General features: G+C 37.3%; 1 protein-coding gene across 1 annotated transcript in view; it reads left to right on the top strand.

Moving 5' to 3' along the window:
* PARD3B (par-3 family cell polarity regulator beta) overlaps positions 1–20,417 on the top strand; it is a gene marked incomplete at its 3' end in the record, with an annotated part of 142,442 nt that overhangs the window by 95,266 nt on the left and 26,759 nt on the right. The window contains exons 14-16 of the mRNA XM_010012593.1: positions 1,307–1,406; positions 3,331–3,446; positions 14,996–15,040. Coding sequence (XP_010010895.1) covers positions 1,307–1,406; positions 3,331–3,446; positions 14,996–15,040 — 261 coding nt within the window. The remainder of the gene's footprint in view (positions 1–1,306; positions 1,407–3,330; positions 3,447–14,995; positions 15,041–20,417) is intronic.

Genomic DNA, 20,417 nt, shown 5'->3' with positions numbered 1-20,417 from the left:
CCTTAAATTGCAGCCTGAAAGAATGTGATCATAATGCACGAAGCCAGTGTGCATATATGTCAGGTTCCATACCTGTTTTCTGCATCAGACTGCAATTAATATTTTTTTAAGGTCTTGTTTGAACTTTTCTCCTCATCTGCTCACCTTCACTTTCTTCTTCTGATGTTCTCACTTCTCCTGAGATACAGAGTTTGGGCTATTTCTTTCACCCAAACCATTCTATGGTTCTTTGATTTTTATTCAGACAATAGGAGCTTTATAGGATTCCTGAGCTAATAGTGTGGTTTTCTTTGGGGTATTTTGTTTGCTTTTTGGGAACTACCTCAGTGCTCTTACCTGATAAATATAACCTATTGCTTTCTGCCTTTATCCCCTCCTTATATACCCTTTTTGTCTCAAGTTAGATTAGTACTTTCATGTAGGATTGTGCAAAAAAGACTAGCAACATTCAATGCAAGGGAACAGGCCACATGCAGTACCGTTACATTGCTTACCTGCCATTGAAACCCAAGAACTGTTAAGTGTGTTCTTGTTAAGGTTTCAGAGGGGTGAAGACATGATCTACATTTCAAAATGTGGTGACTTTTTTGTAAGATTAGACCTTAGATTGAGAACTGAATTTACAGGACAATAACAAACTGGTCCACAGCAGGCACAGCAGTTACATTAAATAGTGCAGGTGTGTAAATGTTGCTTAACAAACCACTGAATGGTTTAACTGGGTAGCTTATGTTTCTCTTGGTCCAAAGTAATTTTCTGGTGTCAGCTGAATGCCTTTTGTAAAGGTAAAGAAGGAATTAGCATAATGGTAGAAAAATGAAGACTGAAATTCAGAAATGCCTCTTTATTCTCTTGCCATGGGGTAACAGATATTTTTTTGTTCGGAACTCTTTGCTGAGAATGCGGTTCTCTTCTGTACATGAAAAGTGGTAAATGGTCCGCATCAGAGTGAATGAAGGCATGAACTTACAGTCACCTTAGCATGCAGCTATGTATAAGTGAAAATCCACTCAAATGGAGTAAAGCAATTTGTGCCTTGTACTCAACTTCACTATAAGCACAAAGTTTCCCTATATTTACCTTTAATTATGCATATGCAAATCAGAAAATCAGCTCTTCAGGAAATCCCAAGGGGTGTATTTTCTGGTTCGTGTGATTTTAATTCTAGTTTAGTTAGTTTAGGGATTTGAATAATTTGTGACTCACTTCAGCATTCTTGAGGCCTAGTCCAGTCATTGATCAGTGAAATGGTGTAATGTACTTGTTTCTGCAGCTTATTTAACCTTTTTTTTATATTTTATTTCAGAGTTGCCAGTGTCTGATCATGGCAGTGGTGAAAACGAAACCCCCCCACCTCTCCCACCACATCCCAGTGAGGATCTGCTGAATGAGGATTATAATCATAGGTTGGACTTTGACTGTACTTAATAGTTGCAGTGCTAATTCATCATTAGTGGTTGTGATAATAGTTCAAATTTATTTTAAAATCACTTTTTATTTTGTAAACATTTGTGCCACTGCTTTTAGTCACCTGAACGATCCTTTACTATAAACTGGGAATGTTACTTTAGCATTTAGCGCTACAAGCTTTAATTTCCTTAGCAAATGCAGAAGTTTGCAAGTGCAGGAAAAAAGTGTAAACATGCTGAAGTTCATATAATCACAGAATGGTTTGAGTTGGAAAGGACCTTAAGATCATCTAGTTTCAACCCCCCTGCCATGGGCAGGGACACCTCACACTAGACCAGGTTGCTCAAGGCCCTGTCCAACCTGGCCTTGAACACTTCCGTGGATGGAGCATTCACCACTTCTTTGGACATCCTGTTCTAATGCCTTCCCACCCAAACAATAAAGAATTTCTTCCTAATGTCTAATCTAAATCTACCCTGTTTAAGTTTAAACCCAGTACCCCTTGTCCTACCACTACAGTCACTGGTAGGCCCTGTTCAGATGCTGGAAGGCTGCTATGAGGTCTCCACATAGCTTCTCTTCTTCAGGTGAACAGCCCCAACTTTCTCAGCCTGTCTTCATAAGGGAGGTGCTCCAGTACCCTTCTCATCCTCCTGGCCTCCTCTGGACTTACTCCAACAGCTCCATGTCCTTGTGCTGGGGACACCGGAACTGTATGCAGTACTCCAAGTGGGGTATTGTGAGAGCAAATAATGACATATACTGTCTCATGATGACATAAACTTTGTCTGTCTCAAGTAGCACAGGGTTCAAAGCAAGGCATCATTTCAACCTATCAACAGTTGGCTCAAGGCCCTGTCCAACCTGGCCTTGAACACTTCCGTGGATGGAGCATTCACCACTTCTTTGGACATCCTGTTCTAATGCCTTCCCACCCAAACAATAAAGAATTTCTTCCTAATGTCTAATCTAAATCTACCCTGTTTAAGTTTAAACCCAGTACCCCTTGTCCTACCACTACAGTCACTGGTAGGCCCTGTTCAGATGCTGGAAGGCTGCTATGAGGTCTCCACATAGCTTCTCTTCTTCAGGTGAACAGCCCCAACTTTCTCAGCCTGTCTTCATAAGGGAGGTGCTCCAGTACCCTTCTCATCCTCCTGGCCTCCTCTGGACTTACTCCAACAGCTCCATGTCCTTGTGCTGGGGACACCGGAACTGTATGCAGTACTCCAAGTGGGGTATTGTGAGAGCAAATAATGACATATACTGTCTCATGATGACATAAACTTTGTCTGTCTCAAGTAGCACAGGGTTCAAAGCAAGGCATCATTTCAACCTATCAAAATTCAATCATAGAATGGTTTGGGTTGAAAAACAAACAAGAAAAAAAAGACCCCGAACACAATTCCTTGGAATTCTTCAGAATGTTATGGCACCTTTAAGATGTCCAGCCTCTGCACTCTGCAGAAGTGGTGCAAGGGTGTAAAATAACTTTATATTAGCAGATGAAGTAGGATTGAGCTAGGTACATTGACAGTATTTTTCCAACTTTCTGTAGCATGTTATATGGAAATGCAGTGATTAAATAGATTAGCAAAGTGCTGGGGTTGGGACACCAAACCAAAAACAACAAATGAGCAAGCAGTGGTATGTTCCTCTTCTTCTGCTAAATAAAAGGTGAATTGTTTAAAACCTGTTAAGCATTTATATTCATATTTGCATCTGTGATAAAAAACTAGGGACTGGAGATGTTATGTCTCAGAAAAGAAAATTGAGGATCAATAACTTATTTTAAAATGCATGGCTGTAAACAACTGGAAGAAGAAACATGTTTATCTGTACATGCTTTAATTAGTTCACTTGTGTTTTGAACTGGTGCCTAAATATCTTACACATCCTTTTCTTATTTTTTCCCTGCAGCCCTATAATAAATTCAGCAGTGCATTTAACAGATCAGCACATCAACTTCAGATCCTTGACACCAGCCAAACAGTCTGAATCAATTAATCTGAAAGCCTCAAAAAGCATGGATCTCGGTAAGAAGGGGTGGGGTGACATATAGGTCAGCTTTTTAGCCTTAGCGCATCTGCACCATCTCTGTTTCTTGCTTTTGTTTCTGAAACACAAACATCAGGGAGTAAGTTCTGCAGAGGAGCTACAGTGATAGAGACAGTGGTCAGCCTCCTATAGCATCTAGTTGCAAGTACCCTTTTTATTAAAGTTGAAGAAAGGGTTTGTTTTTTTCTTTCCTTAGAGGCCATTCTATCCTTCGTATTGAAATCTAAGCTGAAAAAAGAGCTTGTAAAAGTGAGCAGAAAGAATTACTGTACAAGTTTTATATGTCTAAAAAATATAGCAAAACAGCGATAACGAAAGCCATTTCCGCATAGAATATGAATGATTGCAAAACTACACTGGACAAAGGCTATAACTTTCCTAAGATAAATTGTGTATTCATTCACAATGACAAACACAGGCAATCAAAGTGTTGCAGTAGATCTTTATAAGAGCGGTAAGGTTATGGTCAACGTTGTGCAGAAAAGCTTGCAGGGTGGGTGAAGCAGAAAGTAAGGGGTTCTTTCAATATTGGGAAGGCAATTGCAGGTGGAAGATTGAAGTTACTGCAGTTGAAAAGGGAGTCATGTTTTAATGAGACCTCAAGGAAAAATTCACAAAGTTCTTAAGCTTCAAAGAAAGCCAAATAAGCTTTTCTTTTTCTTCTTAATTCTTCTTTTTGTCACTCTTTATCTGTTTTTTTTTCAAATTCAAGTGTTGATAGGGTAACTGAGACCTCCTATTAGGATGTCTTTAATCATAGATTTGTGTGGTTTATTGGATCAAATTTTGTACACCAGTAATAGAAAATGATTAATTTCATATATGGTTTCAAAGTAGGTTTTTGGTGGTGCTGATTTTTCTCTCCCTCCCCAAAATGCTCTAGACTGGTCTTAGATTTTTGTATTGTTAATTTCTATTGTCATCTTAATGTAATATTTTAATGTAACATAATATGTGTGTAATCTAATGGAGTGTAAGATAAGTAAAACAGTTCTTAATGCAGGATAAGAATGGTGAGAATTCATTTAGGGTAGTTCTTAAGGCAGAATTTTAAAGTTGCTGCATGACCAGACTAGATACTCATCCTTTTGCAGTTCTGTTCCACTATTTTGACAGAGTGTAACATATTTTTTTAAGAATGGAAATGCTCCTCAACAAAGGAGTGAGTTTTACAGACTTACAGTCAAAACATATTTTGTATGTAGTCTACTAGAAAAAATAATGTTCACCTTTACTGAGTTGTCTTTTAGAAAGATTTGTCTATACCTCTTAAAGAAGTCACTAGAAAGAATGCTCACAAGCACCAGTGTAAAATTAGGCAATGGGAAAGTGCTTGAGAGCATATCCATGACTACCAGGTAATTTGTACTTCCTTTTGTCTTGGTCTGTATTCACTTATTTTTTGAGATTTAAGTTTGCATAAGCAAACACTGATCTTGACACTCAGAAACAATGCTTTAAGAATGTATATGAGTCACTAAATTATAGTGGTTAAAAACTAAAATGAAATTAGGTGCAAAAAAAATTAAGTAAGAGTTGGGTACGAAGATGTTTTTAAGAGTTTTCAAAAATTCTTGCTCATAGAAGGTAGCTGTCGAAAATGCCCCTTCTGCTATGCAAATAAAAAACAAAAGGGATAATACTTAGTCTGATTGGAAACACTGATGTTTTATCCTTGTCGTATGTAGTGATGTGAAAGTAAATCTATTACCTGAGATAATCATGTAAAGAACTGGAGGGACTATGAACAAACTGCAGTCATTTGTGTTTAGAAATAACAATAGATGAAGTAAAATTGCTTGCACGTAGCTTGGCAAATGAAGAAACTGAGGAATATGAAAGTTATGACCTTTTGCAGTTATTTTCTAGCAAGCAGTGAAGTATCATGTTTAACTTTCCACCTTCTGAAAGATTTTAAGCAGAAGCTTCTGGCTGGAAAAGGAAAAGGAACATGAAAATCTTATGTGAAGTAACTGCAATATAAAATGCTTCTTATGCAAATAAAAATCCCAATAACTTGTTATATAAAACTGTGCTTTCACATAGAGCATTCATGTAGTGCACACTCCAAAATGAATTTTTGGGGAAGGAAAGTTATTTCTTAGTTTGTTTTTATATTTTGCTTATTACTTAACTGCAGTCAAGACACACAGTAACTTCACATCCCAACATGGAGCTGTGTATCCATTACTGATTTGGTGCATTGTTTGCCACCAAAAATAAGAAAAGTGCTGCTGTCTTCATCTTCCAAGCGCAGAGTTGAGCTTGTCAGAGAGATTTGTTCAGCATCACAGAGGATCTGTGGAGCAGATTTGGTAACAAAGAGGAGGTGAACACCATCTAAAAATGCTTGTATAACTGCTAGGCCCTCTTTTTCCAGTCCTCATGGGATGCTGTCCAATTATTATTTTCTATTGATCTCAAGTTCTGCCAATGCCTTCCAAAATAAATCTAACATCATGAACAGAAAAATCAAGGAACTGGAGTTCAGAAGGAGAGCTGTGAGGCCATACAAATGTGATTTAGGTGTAGTTTCTTTCCTTTTAAAGCAAGTTGTCTCTGAATCAGGTGTGATACAGAATTAGTGTGATACAGGGCATGAATGTGAAATCCGTACTGCTCTTCACTTTACAAAACATTTTACTTCACCTTGACATGTATATAATGCATCTGTTGCCTAATTATGAGATTTCAAAGGCATGGATTACATAATGGCATCACCATCAGAAGGATCATCAAAGGTAGGTAACAAAACTTTAAACACTAGAGACCCCAGAATCCAAACAATTTCTACAAATAGTGAACCTTATGAATAAATAAAAAAATCACTAAATTAGGGAGCTAAAGAAATTGTACAGTAAGGGTCTTTCTGGCTTTGATGAGGGTTAATGTAATCAAAAGAAGCAAAACTCTTAAGTAAAGACTAGTCTATAATTACATGGGTTCACAATGGAAACCCATTTAACACTGATGTTTATCTTTTCAGATTTTTTTTATGATAAACCTTTGAGTGCCTGGTCTGTTTTCCAGTCACATTTATTTACAAAATAATTATTCTAAATTAATATCCTCAGTGATTAATATCAGGAAATAAGGATGGGTCATCAAAAAGTATTCAGCACTGCTTACATGTTGCATCAATTTGTCATTGTCAGTCTCCAGAGCAAATCTTGCAATGAGAGGAACTTGGCACATGCAGCAAAAGTGTAGGTTACTTGCCAGTAGGACAGGTATGGTTTAATTTATTAACTCTTGGTGCATTTCTGGATTGTTGATTGGACAGCTGGACAGGAGCAACGGGCATGAACCACTGCCAACTTGTTTAGACAGGGCTCTATGCTACCATGCACATGCCAGGAGTCATATGAACTGACATAGGTTTCAACTGCTGAGTTCACAAATAGCATGAATCTGAAAGTTCCGTTGTCTAGAGGTGGCGTACTTGAAGAACTCAAGTTATTTGCAGATGAGGTAGTTTTTGCTTGAATCTATTTTAAAATAAGTAAGTAAATAATCTGTGGCACGTGTGAGTTACTGAGTTACGATTGTAGAAAATAAGCATTAAAACACCCAACTACAAAAAGGCAACTACAGTGATAGTGATGATGTCCTTGTGCAAAGCGTATGGAGGTAGGGTGACCAGTTCCCTGCTTTAACATCCATGATTTCCACAGTGGTGAAAGTCTTTTCAAAATTTACAGCTTCATTCAGAGTAATAGGGTACAGATTAGTTCCATATCAGCTATAAGTCCTAATGTTCTTTCCTGCTGCTGTGTTGAGATAATGACAGCACTTTCAGGATCACTGGTAGAGTTCATATCCTGTGTCTTGCCTACTTTTATTTTGAACTGGTGGTGATAAAAGAGCGTAGCCACCCCCTTCCTTCTGCTGATCCTGGCACCTGACACGTCCACTCAGTTGCATGTTTCTTTTTGTTATGGATTGATGGTGTTTGAATGTGTTAGCAAAGATTCTCCTTGTACTGTGATTTCAAGAATTTGTGCAGGGCCAAACAAAATCTGACTTTGAGCGCATGCCTGTACTGACCAAACCGAGATTGTATGCCAAGTTTGTGCTTACAGCATAGTTAAAAATAAGAAAAAATCAGAAATGCTACAAATACATGTTGTGTTGTCCCTTCCCAATGAAGCAGTACGCTTTTGTTTTTGAAACTTAATGACAGATTGAAAATGAAGAAGAGATCAGTGGCTTCTATACAAGTCATTGGAAGGATGATTTTCCATTTAACAACCTTCTATACACACACATTTTCCCATACATTACCACAGTTGTATAGAGAAGAATTTCTGTACGATAATTCATCAGAATCCATTTTTAGTAGTGTTTGTTCTTTTTTTATAACTATTAAAAAGGTAATTTTTGTGGAGACTGAATGGCAATATGGATTTTTTTTTATAAATGTTGTATTGAAAGGTGAAAATGGGTGTGCTATTAAGAAAAAGAAAGGAAAGAAGGTGTTTTATTATTTATCTCCAACACCCCTATTTTCCATAAATCTTTATGCACAGGAGTGATTTAGGCTTTGCATTAATGTACTGTAAAAACCACAGCCATGGGAATTGTATGCAAACACATGAAAGTGTGGCTTGTTTTAACCTGAAGCAATGTGAAATTGAATCGTATGAGTATATAGTAATTTTGTTGTGTATCAATTCAGGCGAAGTACTGTGTAGATTTATGTTTGAGGATGTTGGTATAATAACCCATGACCACTATCCCAAGATACTGCTCAACTCCCATTCCTTTCCTGATAAAAAGCAAAAACCCGTAGATCTTAACTGATTAAGCTCTACAGCCTGAAGAAATTGAAATATCCTTTACTTGATTTCGAATGTGGATAAAATATTATTTGCTAAAACATCATTAAACATAGAGTCCCTTAACCTTAGGGCTTATTTGTGAAAGATACCGGCTATCTTATTAATGTGTTTAGGAATAATTAGCAAGTAAATATGCAAGATGTAAGGTGTGGAGTATTCTGCAAGGAAGCCAATATTTAACTAAATACTAATGTCTTTGTTAGTGAAGGGATGTATTCGATTACAGTTTATACTTTTAGAACACCTTAAACAAAAGAGAAACCAGGGTTTCACATCCAGAAGTATGTGGAAAATGCAATCAAGATGCTATTAGCTACTTTGTGGTTTGCCCTGAGCCAGATTATTCTTATTCTGAGTGTAATTTTCGATATTGAAATTAGTATCTCGAAACATAACCAAATCAGGGCCAGGCAGAACTGATTGAGATTAATCAATATTTTGATTCAGAAACAATTAAAAGACTACATTTTGGAGAGTCCCTAATGAGAATTGCGGTATTAGTGGAACAAAAAGTCGTTTGGTATTTTAAAATCATTATTTTGTTAAACATGTTGTATGTATGGAATATTTATCAGATTGCTTTGGGTGGAAATCAACTTCAGAACTGCCTTTAGGAGCCGATTAAACTCATTAGAACATTAATGAGGAAGTGGAGAAGATGGCTCTGAGTTCTAACAGTCTTCAATTTTACTGACTTATATCAGTAATTTAACAAATCATCTCTTGAAGAGAAGAAATTTTCAAAACCAAAGCTGTCTTGGGTTTAGGAAAATCTGTATTGCTTGTAGCCGTGATTGTCTTTGGGATCAAGGGCTAAGAGAGATTTTAAAATTATTATAGCTTATGTCATGAGTAACTTTTTAGTACTGTCACATAAGATGTATATTTTCTGAGGCCACTCTGCAGAATAAATTTTTATAAATGAACACAACATAGTTTCCTCAGTTTAAGTGACTTTCAAATTCTTGTTTGTAGGATCCATAAGTAGGGAATGAAACAAAATAATTTATTAAGTGATAGAGACACTGTGAATTGAATTGAAATGAGACTAAAACCGGGTTTATTCTGTGTGAAAAGGAAGACTTTTAACAACAACATTACTCAGTTTTACACCAAATCTATATTGATGCAATTGAGGGGAGGGTGAGCTGTGGCATAAAGACAGAGTGGGCAGGAAGGAATATCAACTTCCTGGACTGGTTTTGAAGAAAAGGAAGTTTGCTGTGGAACAGGCTCAAACCGTCATGTAAGCTATAGTCATAGAGCTAAGAGAAAGGTAACATATGGCTGAGGTGGTATTTTCTTATGTTGCTTTAGTGTCAGTTTTAAGTGAGTTAATCTGCATTTAGATTAATGAAGTGGTGGGGAGAAATGGCACTTAGGTTAATGTATAGCTACTATAAGAAAGAAAGTACAGATGATAATGAAGTAACTTTTAAAAACAAATTTGTACATTTGTTACCTACACTATGTCTTAAATCTGTTCCCTATCAGTATGTTCAGCCAGTGAATGACAGATTAGATTAGGAATTTGTAGTTTAACCCTAGGAGGTGGGAAGAAGTGTTAACGACATGCAGGAGATGTGTAGCGGGGGAGTTAGATCAGTTTTAGCCTGGTACAGTTTCTCTGGAACAGAGGTGAAAGAGGATTAGAGAAGACAACAGAAGTGTAAAAGAAGCTGTGATGGCCTCAATTAGCAATGTAACCTTCAAGAATGAGTAGTTGTGCCACTAAAAGAGAGTGAAGAAATTTATACCACACTGGCTGGGAAATTGTAAAACAATGTTATTTTCTGCTGGGAGAAAACCCTTCCAGAGGTCAGCATCAACTGTCCTACTGGTTCTTCAACAAGTAGTAGTAATAGTGAATGCAAGCTTAGGCATTTTCATTCCCATGTGCTGACACGTAAGATGTATCCCTTGGGGATCTTCTCTGAGTACAATTGAATTCAAGTACTAAATCAATTCTAACAAAATTCCTGTGGAAAATCTAATTAGAGAAAACCTTGTACAGGTGAAAACCAAATCCAGAATCTTTAGTTTGGATGTGATTTATTTGTGTCTTTGTGCTGAGCAGGGTATCCCAAATGTTGCGGTGCATGCCATTCTGGAAAAGGTTTGCGTTTTTTACCACTGAAGTATAATATATCCTTAGTCCTTGTGCAAGCCTTTTGCCAGTCTCACTGCTTTTCAATGTTAAAGTGAACAGGAGTCTGTCAAGGACTCAGTCCTTCAAGACTGAGTCGCTGATGGATAACCAGGTGGCCCCAGAAAAGGAGAGATGGGCCCTTACGTGAGGTTTCACTGTTGCTGGAGAGAGAGGAGAGGAAATCACTGAAAGAAATACTGTAAGACAGTGCAAGTTTACCCTTCCTAATACATTTTATTGCTTATGTAGATGTTAGTGTAAAAGCCTGTGGTCGTTGTATGCAGTACTACAGGACAAACTTAGAATGGCAAGCAGCATTTTCTAAGTGATGGTTATGAGCCAACATTTGACAGAATTTCTTCAAGTGATTTATGCCGCTCATAGATGGGGAAATGCTTCACCAAGAAAATAAAAATAGCAGGAGAATTATGTCATTGGCACTATCATTGACTAAAATTAATTGATGATGCTGTGCCTTCATTATAATGAAAGGGCTGAGTAAGGATATAGTTAATCAGAAAAAACAGTGATCAATTTGTAGCTTTATTTTCATGTGTTTATACCACAGAGACTGATGGATTCTAAGAAGCACAGAAGCACCATTTATATATGTGGTTTGAAAATACAGCCCTTGTTAATTGATTAATGTATAATAAAAAAAATTATATTGGACTTCTTATAGACTAATAAAAAGGTATCAGGAAATTTGTTTTCTAGGAAATTCTTTGATGTTTCAGTGTTTCTTTTCATTATTTCTCATTAATTGTGATTTTAATCCTTTTTACTTCTTTCCTGAGTGCAGAACTGCAGCTGGTCTTCAAAGGTACGTGTCAGTTTGTCCAGCAGAAATATAAGTAACTTTCATACATTTAGAAGATTTTAAGTAGGTGTTAGTCCATGTGCAAAACTGATCCTTCAGAAAAGAGGTACTATGTTGAATAGTAGTACCTTGCATCTTGTGAGTAGTGGTAACTCCTTGTTTGGGGAAAAATAATATAATGGTCAGTGATTGAACTGGGCACAGTTACCCGCAGCATAGATTTGTGCTTTTGTAAATCACAGGAAGTAGTCTGACCTTTAAGTAAACTTCAAAGCAGTACAGAAGTCTTGTTGTATACTGAACCATTGAAAGTCATGCGATTCAAATAAAATGGCTACCTGGGTTATCTTGAGTAGGGTACAGAAATGGCAATCAAAAGATAATGTGGAAGCACAGGGATGCATTACAGGGTGCTTCAACTGTTTTGTTAAAGCAAAACAGCACTCCAGAATATTACCACAGGAAATTCTAATACATCTCATTATTCATGGCATAGAGGGTTGGGGGTTTTTACCATTTGTTGTGGTCGTTAGCATAGTTTAAGGGAAAAAATGTAACTACCACTTGGTTGCTATCAGCTGGAGAGATTTGTTTGTTCTAGTAATATTCCATCTTTCCTAATCTGTGGTCTTGTTAGTCCCCTAAATGTCCATGCTATTATTAAATAGCTGTAGAACTTCTGTCACTTTTATTTCAGCAATTACTTTGAGACCTGACAGTGAATATGTAACTGGCTTCTGTGGTGCAAATGCAGTTTCTAAATTACAGAGGTTTCTTTAAAAGAGCTAGGGTGTTTTATACTGACAAACATTAATAACTTCATGAACTACCATCCCCAGGAGTTCCAGGGACATTTCAAAATGTGAAGTATTTATTTAATTTACAACTTAAGAAATGTCTTCCTGTTTGTGAATGTATTTACTCCCTTGCATTGATACTTACCAGATTTTTGTTTGAGTTTTGTGTCTGCAGTCCCCAAATTAGGTGATTTCCTATTTTTTAATGTTTTAGATTTAACAATTCTAGCTCAAGAATATATAGTATTTCTAGTATCTGCATAAAGATAGTTAATTGAAGTTTTTTTATGTTTTCCTGATATATTCTATATATGAGCTGGAGTTTTTCATAGTTGCAATGTAATTACTTTTTGATGTTGCTATATAAAAATAATTAGATTTTTTTACTTTGGTTTTAAGAGTAGGCAGTATTTTTTCTCAGTTTAAAATCTTTCAGGTGCCTTTCTGCAAAGATAGGAACAGTAGTAGAATCTTAAAAAAGAAATTTACACTTAGCTTATGCTTTTTTCAGAAGCTGAGGAAGATAGCCAGAGAAATACTATTTTTGTCATTACTGAATGATTGCATGAATTTTTAACACCATGCAGAGCAGTGTTTTCAAATGCTATTTTGTGAAACAGGACATGCTATATACTTCCTAAATGAAATTTTAAGCTACAAAGTTCTCAACTTTAGCATATATTTATCTCTCGTTAGCCTTTCTCTTCTTTATTGTTGTCTTCTTGTTCCCAGAGGAAACAAGAGAAGGAGTGGGATTTTTGTCCACTGGACTTGTCTGTGCCACTCCTGTTCAGTCTAATGAAAGATGGCCAGCCTAGAAGTTACTGCCTAAGCATAATATCCCATGAAATGAAAATTACCCCTTGGAGGAGCACACATATTTTGCTCAAACTTTGATATAAAACTTTAATTTTTGCATTTCTCAATTTTTCTCTGTGTGTACTTAAACTCATAATGCTAACCTTGTATTCTGGTAAGATTATTTTTCATTTTCTAATCATTTTAGTCTTGCTTTTTTCCCTCCAGTATTAAAATCTAATTTTTGTGTGTGAAGCTGGTGTGTAAAGTATGATTAAGTTAAATGGATTTATCCCTTTTAATAATGTAAAACTTAGTTTCAGGCAAACCACGTCATCAGCATAGTTTTAAAAAAATGCTGTGAACCTTGGTATCTATTTTTTTAAAGCTTGTATGTACTGTAATATAACCTACTCTAAGTAATTATCATATATTACAGTGGTTGCTATTAGTGACTGCTATAATTAAGGTTGCAAATCAGCTTCCATTATAATCCCTTGTTTTCACACAATCATAACTTGTCAAAACAGTAACCTTTGGGACTGAAGTTTTCCATGGTTATTCTGCTTAGAGGTAAATTTGGGAGGAGAGAGGAGGAAAGGAGGTTGAACTATCCTTCTAGCAAAAGTCTGGTCTTTTTACGTTACAGGATTGAACTGCGTAGCAAGGACCTAAATAGTTATATCCAGGGACTAGAAAAACCTAGAAGAGAGGTTAAAGGACAAGGAGTACAGAACCACCTTGATTTTAATTTCATTTCTAATTTTGACTAGCCCCACTGTTATTTTGTTTTGCAGTATTTCTGCATAATGCTGAAAACAGTATGAGTCCTCCTTGATTAGCATTGATGTCCCATAACAAAACTACACTATGTCAATCCTACCAATAATCAGTTGACAATTAGATTACAAAGGTAGAGAAGAGATACCATGGCCAGTCGTGGATTCATGATTCTAGTTGTGAATCCCCGTCCTCAATCTGATGCTGGTTTGGGGCGGGAACAGCTTCCCTAAAAGTGGAGATACAATATAAGAAAATATTTACTGTGATTATTTTTCTAGCAGTAACTCCTAAATGTCAATAACTCCTAAATGTCAATAACACTGCTTTCTTCTGGGTAGAAAATAACACATTCCTGTATCATTGCTGGTAACCCTGTGTGTAAACTTTTTATGGTGACCACTATTCAAAGCTTGTCTAAGTTCCCATTTATAGTATTTCTGGTATGACTTGACAATTTATTTTATCACATAAAGAGATCATGTTTTAAGGCATGATACAAGGGAGTGCTTGGGCAGGCAGAGTTGAAGGATAAGCTTTCAACCCTAACATTCATTTCCTGTGCTTGTTTTATCACCCCTAACATTACATTAGCACTGTTTTTTTGCATGGAATTCATTGTAAGAAATGGTGATTGGTTCTTCCCTCAGCCCTCTGGGAGAGTATTTTAATTAGTTTCTTGAGATATATGATAATAAACTGAAGTACAGTTGCTAAAGAAAAATTACAATTTTCGTTACATTCAGAATTTGCTCACAAGTGTCTGTGTGCAAACTGTTGCTGATGTAAACATCTTCCTTTATAAGATGTTGTGAAATACTACAAAGGTACGATTTACAGGTAAAATAAATTGTAACATATGCAAAAGCACGAGCCTTCCAAAAGATCAGGTTTTGGGAGACCTCATTGTCTGGAGAGGGTCCTGTGAGTCAGTGAGATGTCTTGCAGATGGTTTTCACATCTGGGTTCTTTTTACAGTTGAGGTCTTTGATCTGAAAATGTTACAACTCTCCTATGCCCTGTGATTTGTCTGGCAAGATGAGTTATTTACAAATGCAATTGCTCTTCTGACAACTCAGTTTTGAGTGTGTAAGTGCTGAGGTCCTGATCTGTAACCCACAAGGACTGTTGGTAGTCCTTTTATTGGTTTCAGTGGGCTTTGATTCAGATATTTGGACTTTGAAGCAACCCCCAGGTGGATTAGGTAAAAAAAGGCTTTTTACAAACAATTACAAGTTAAAGATTTAGCATGTGATGTGTCTGAAATAATTTGACAGTATTTCAAAGGCTTTTGAATTTAAATAAGTTTCTGATCTTTGTGTCTTTTCTTTTATTCCTCCAGTGGCAGATGAAAGCAAAGTTGGTTTGTTGGCCGGACACAAATCAGGTAAGCACTTCTCCTATTTTGGAGGAAAAAGTCAGCAACTTGGAAATAGTATGGGCAGTAAATTAAATTAGCTTACAGAAACTGTGGTGACTGAAAGAGTTGCAAATTAAGGCATTACTTTGTATACACTGACTCCAAGTTGTACAGTGATGAATTAGGGATTGTTCTTTGCCAGCCAAACAGTGCATGTAGCTGAGTCATTTGCAGGAAGAGCTGTAACTTTATTTTTCAGTGCAGGTGTTGTAAACTGAAGAAGATGCCTTTTCAATTAAGTGCAAGTGCAATGTGTCTTATGGAGTGTGGAGACAAACAATACACATTTTGAAAAATATTTCTATTTCTTGTTTTTTCTTCTTGCTCTGAGTTCCACTTCCATTACCAGGAATATTGAAGATAACATTAAAAAAACCTACAGTTTACAAAAAAGAATGTCAGACCTTTTCCTTTCATCGTACTTGTGTAGTAGAAATAACTTGCTTCTTCTTAAACTTTTCAGGCCATAGAAATAAAAGAAAATTAGTCTGTACTGCTGTCATTACTGTACCTACATATTAAATAAGGTCTGCACCTTATGCACAGTACACCATGGTACTGTTCAACTTGCTCTTCTTGTATTAAAAGAACTTTCAAGGAAATGTCACATAAGATTGTAATTTTTCATAAGCCACAGATAAGCTGACATAAGACATCTTAAACATTCTAGAAAACTCAAGTTATTCAGCAGTCTCTTCTGATGCTTGGAAACCCTGAAGTTCCAGGCTGCCCCTTTGTAGCATGATTGTACATTGCCTTTTTCCACTCCTTTGATAGAACTCAAAAGCTGAATTCACGTAAAGGAAGGTCAGCTATAAGATTCCTGATTGTTTATGGTATTCCTGCTCTGTGCAACTGGGTGTCCTGGTGTGGATTTTCCTTATTTGAAGATCTTTTCATGAACTTAGCAGACAAATTCTTTCTTTTTGTCATCTTTCTACGTCAGTGAACTTCTTGGATTTTCTTTCTGAATCAGGGGTAGTGCAGATGTCTTGTAACATTATCACTTCTGGGGAGAAAAAGTTCATTCAACCTTTTGTTTTGAGAATGTAAAAACTTCAGATGATCTTGTCAACTTGAAGAAGCTACAGGGTGGCCCTTGGTTTTTTCCTGTGCAGAAAAATTACTACAAACATTGCAATATCATGAAGTTTTCCAAAGATCAGTAGAATTCACTGCTATCAAAGGATATTGTAGGAAAATCTGATGAGATCATAACTCTTTGGCAATCAGTTGTGATGGGTACATTAAGCTTTATGATAGCACTTCTAGGCTCATTTGATCTTTCTTCTGCATGCTTTTCCAGATTCTTGAAAACCGTGGCTTTGAAAAGTTTTCTATTTGAAGACATCTACAAATTTTATGTTAAAATATGGACCCATGCTTATTGAAGTTTGGCTTGTTTCCTTTACTTACCCTTCATAGACCTCTTACATGTTCCTAGGATCTTTTTTCATTGACTAAATTCAGTGGTCAATAGATCACCTAAGGAACAGATATAAAGATTCTACAGGTTGGATTTCCCCCCCCCCCCCCCCCCCGGTGGTTTTCCCCCCCCCCCCCTCCCCCTTCAGAATAAAAAGAGTTAGTTAACTTCTGAGAAGGTTGGTTTGTAAATGATTGTTCTTGGTTCTGTCCACTTTAAATGCTGTTCAGTTATTTTGAAAAATGGTCTCCCCTTTCTGTGTTCCATTTCCTAACCCTTCATAAAAAGGAATCAAGCTGCAGCTTCAGCTCTCTCATTATTGCATTCTGATGTTTACTTTAAAGGTTTGTTCAAGAACATGATACTCTTTTTCTCTGGTCCCTTTTTACTGTATATTTTTTGGAATTACGTATCATATAAGCATTTTCCTGACATTCAGTCACATCACAGAACCCATGTTTTAACATCGTTCATTGTGCTGCCTTCCTATAGGTACCTTTTCCAAGAACACACTAAGGGAGACATTGCAGCTTCTTGTGCTGGGAGCAAAACACCATTATTTTCTCATTACAGAACAGAGAGTTTCCACCCTATCCTAGACTTCAGGAAATTAAACTTATTTCTCTACAGAATTAATTATCACCTACCAACAATCAATGCAATTATCCCTTCTCTCCTTCAACATGACTTGTTCTATGAAATACGCAGTTGAGTAATTGTCTCTAGGGAAATATCCTTTCTGTTCCTTCTGGGGCAGTGGCTTTTCAAGCATATAGTCTCAGCTTTTGGTATAGCTCCTGTATCCCTCACATATTACATATTATTCATCATCAGCAGGAGTTAGTAGTGTGTTATTCATTTCGAAAAGCATTATCACAATTCTGCAGAAGACCAAGGCATTAGAAGGATCTATAGCGGAAGCCCCATCTATCTTTTTATATGTTACACCCACAACTGCAGGAGGGTTTCTTTTTTTTTTTGTTCCTTAAAAAGTCAATTTGATTTTTAGAGACATGTCTGGACATAACCTGAACTTGTAAGTGTGTTCTATGGGAAGATGGCTGGAGATTTGTTCCTGTATTTCACCTTCTCTGACTTCTGGTTCTCATAGCTGCCCTGTCCTTCATTCTGCTGGGTGAAAAACTCCAGCAGTGATTACAGGTGTTCTTAGTGTAGCAAATGTTTTCCACAATCATAGAATCATAGAATAGCTTGGGTTGGAAAGGACCTAAATACCACTTCGTCCCACCCCCCTGCCATGGACAGGGGCACCACACACTAAACCATGTCACCCAAGACTCCGTCCAACCTGACCTTGAACACTGCCAGGGATGGAGCATTCACAACTTCCTTTGGCAACCCATTCCAGTGCCTCACCACCCTCACTGTGAAGAACTTCTTCCTTATATCTAACCTAAACTTCCCCTGTTTAAGTTTGAAGCCATTACCCCTTGTCCTATCACTACAGTCCCTAATGAAGAGTCCCTCCCCAACATCCTTGTAGGCCCCCTTCAGATACTGGAAGGCTGCTCTGAGGTCTCCACGCAGCCTTCTCTTCTCCAGGCTGAACAGCCCCAACTTTCTCAGCCTGTCTTCATACGGGAGGTGCTCCAGCCCTCTTATCATCCTCGTGGCCCTCCTCTGGACTTGCTCCAGCAGCTCCATGTCCTTTTTTATGTTGAGAACACCAGAACTGGACACAATACTCCAAGTGAGGTCTCACAAGAGCAGAGTAAAGGGGTAGGATCACCTCCTTTACTTGTTGGTCACACTTCTTTTGATGCGGCCCAGGATACGGTTGGCTTCCTGGACTGCAATACCACTGGCAAAAGCACTAGAGTGCTGTATTGGTGTAGCCTAGATGGCAGTTTCTGGGAAAGACTAGAGATCAAGCATTTGAAGATCCCTGAAAATTCACAAAGATGAAAAATCAGCGAACTTTAGCTTAGTTTTTCAGGAACTCTTAGCTTTTTAGAAAAGCAGTTCAGGGCATCTAGGAGGATATTATCGATAGGGAAGGGTAAGACTGTTGTAACTTAAATATAACCTGATTTGGATCTCATACTGAAATCAAGTACTGAATTCTTTGTGGCTATTTTTATTTTTTTTTCCCTCAGAAATTCTTTTTTTGTGTTCTGATTTACTGCTTAGAATGCTTTTAGTATGTATTGACTGTCTGCTGAGGTCTCTGCTGACCCAGCTCTTTCAGATGATGCAGTGCTGGAGAAAAGCTGATGAGTCTTTCTTTATGAGCTCTGACATATTAATTAGCAAAATGGGCAAAAAAAGCTTTCCTGTTTTTATTTTAATGTCACTAGACCATGCTTTTGGCTGGGGTTATGTTTCGAGACAGTTTTGAGACAAGATGAGTAGAAGATCTTATTTTCGTGCTGGCTGCTCCATGAGGAACTTGTGACGGGGCTATGGATTAGTACTTCAAGACTGAATGATACAGGGGTAGCTCTGTTACCAAGCTGAATTTGAATTAATGCTATATGGCAAGAGACAGGCTTAGGACCAGAGCAGGAAAAAAGCCCACTGGGATAGCTTGAAGCATGCTTCTGGTCAAGTTCTGCCCCTTACTGTTAATTTTGCTGACAGTGTGGTTACCAGGTTAATGTTCAGCCTGTGGGTAGCTTTAGTGTTCTGAGAAAGAAGGCTTGAAAGGTAGGTGTACAGCTAAAGCCTGCAAAGGTAAGAGCTTTGATGAGGTCTGAGTGCTGACGTACCTGGTAGGCCTCGAGTCTGTAGTGCTTCATTTATGGATAGCTGAATTATGGTTAAGATGGGATTCAGATTGGGACTGGAGATATTTTGGAATAAGGTAGGTTAAAGCTCTTGGTGTATCTCTGCATCATTTAATACCAGGATGTATTCTGCGTTGAATAAATTTTACTGAGGTTTTGTTAAGGCTAGGATGAGATTACATCTTACGACCCACGAGTGGTTGAAAAATTAGGGTTATTGATAAATTTTTTTGTATGACCCACTGGAACAGGATATGGAAAGTACAAGAGATTAAGCTTTATCGTTACCTTCAGGATAGGCTCTCCAGTCTATTGCAAGAGCTATAGTTGCAATGTAAGTCTGAGACACTAAGATTGCACTTACGCAAGTGTAAGCTGAATGTCCCTTTTGGCTTTAAGGATGAGTGACACAGGATGATCCTCATCTGTGCTCTGAGCCTCCATTGTAAAATGGCTTCAGGCTGCCTCTGGAAGCTGTGTCTGCTACATCCTAACTCTTGAGCCATTTCTAGGAAGTGTTTGTGAGAGCAGAATACCTCTTACAATGCTTTTATAGTGCAGATGATTACATTCTAGTAAACTCAGGTTTACTGGAACCCAGGTTTACTAGTACCCAGACGCAGCTAAATTTGCAAATATAAACATAACCAGGGAGGTTGGAACTAGATGATGTTAAGGTCCTTTCCAACTATTCTATGGTTTTAAGAACTCCAGCTTAATTTTTGTAGGGACAAAGTAGGGTCTGATGCAGGCAGAATCCAGCCTGTTAAAGTTTGTTCTGGTAAAAGAACAGACAGCAGACAAAACTAAAGAACTTTTTCGTCTTTTTTTTTTTTTTTTTTTTTTTTTTTTTTTTTTTTTTTTTTTTTTTTTTTTTTTTTTTTTTTTTTTTTTTTCGTTTTTTTTTTTTTTTTTTTTTTTTTTGTCTCTTTTTAGCTGGAGGAATCGTGCAAAGGTTGAGCTATTGGAACATCAGCAAAATCCAGTGGCTTATGTGTGCTTATGTAGCACAAAAGGCTCTTTTAATCAAGGATTTTGTTGGGGATTAATAATTGGGTTAGGAAGGACTACAGAAAGCTTAGTGGGTGCTGCTAGGCTTGTGTGAGACCAGTGCTGCTGGAGCAAGTTTGGCTTCTGTTTTGCTTCTGATTTGCAGGTAGCACAATTACAT

Source organism: Nestor notabilis, unplaced genomic scaffold, assembly GCF_000696875.1.
Source record: "Nestor notabilis isolate BGI_N333 unplaced genomic scaffold, ASM69687v1 scaffold11504, whole genome shotgun sequence".
NCBI lineage: Eukaryota > Metazoa > Chordata > Aves > Psittaciformes > Psittacidae > Nestor > Nestor notabilis.
The sequence above is the reverse complement of the archived record's forward strand: the minus strand, read 5'-3'. Positions and strand labels throughout refer to the sequence as shown.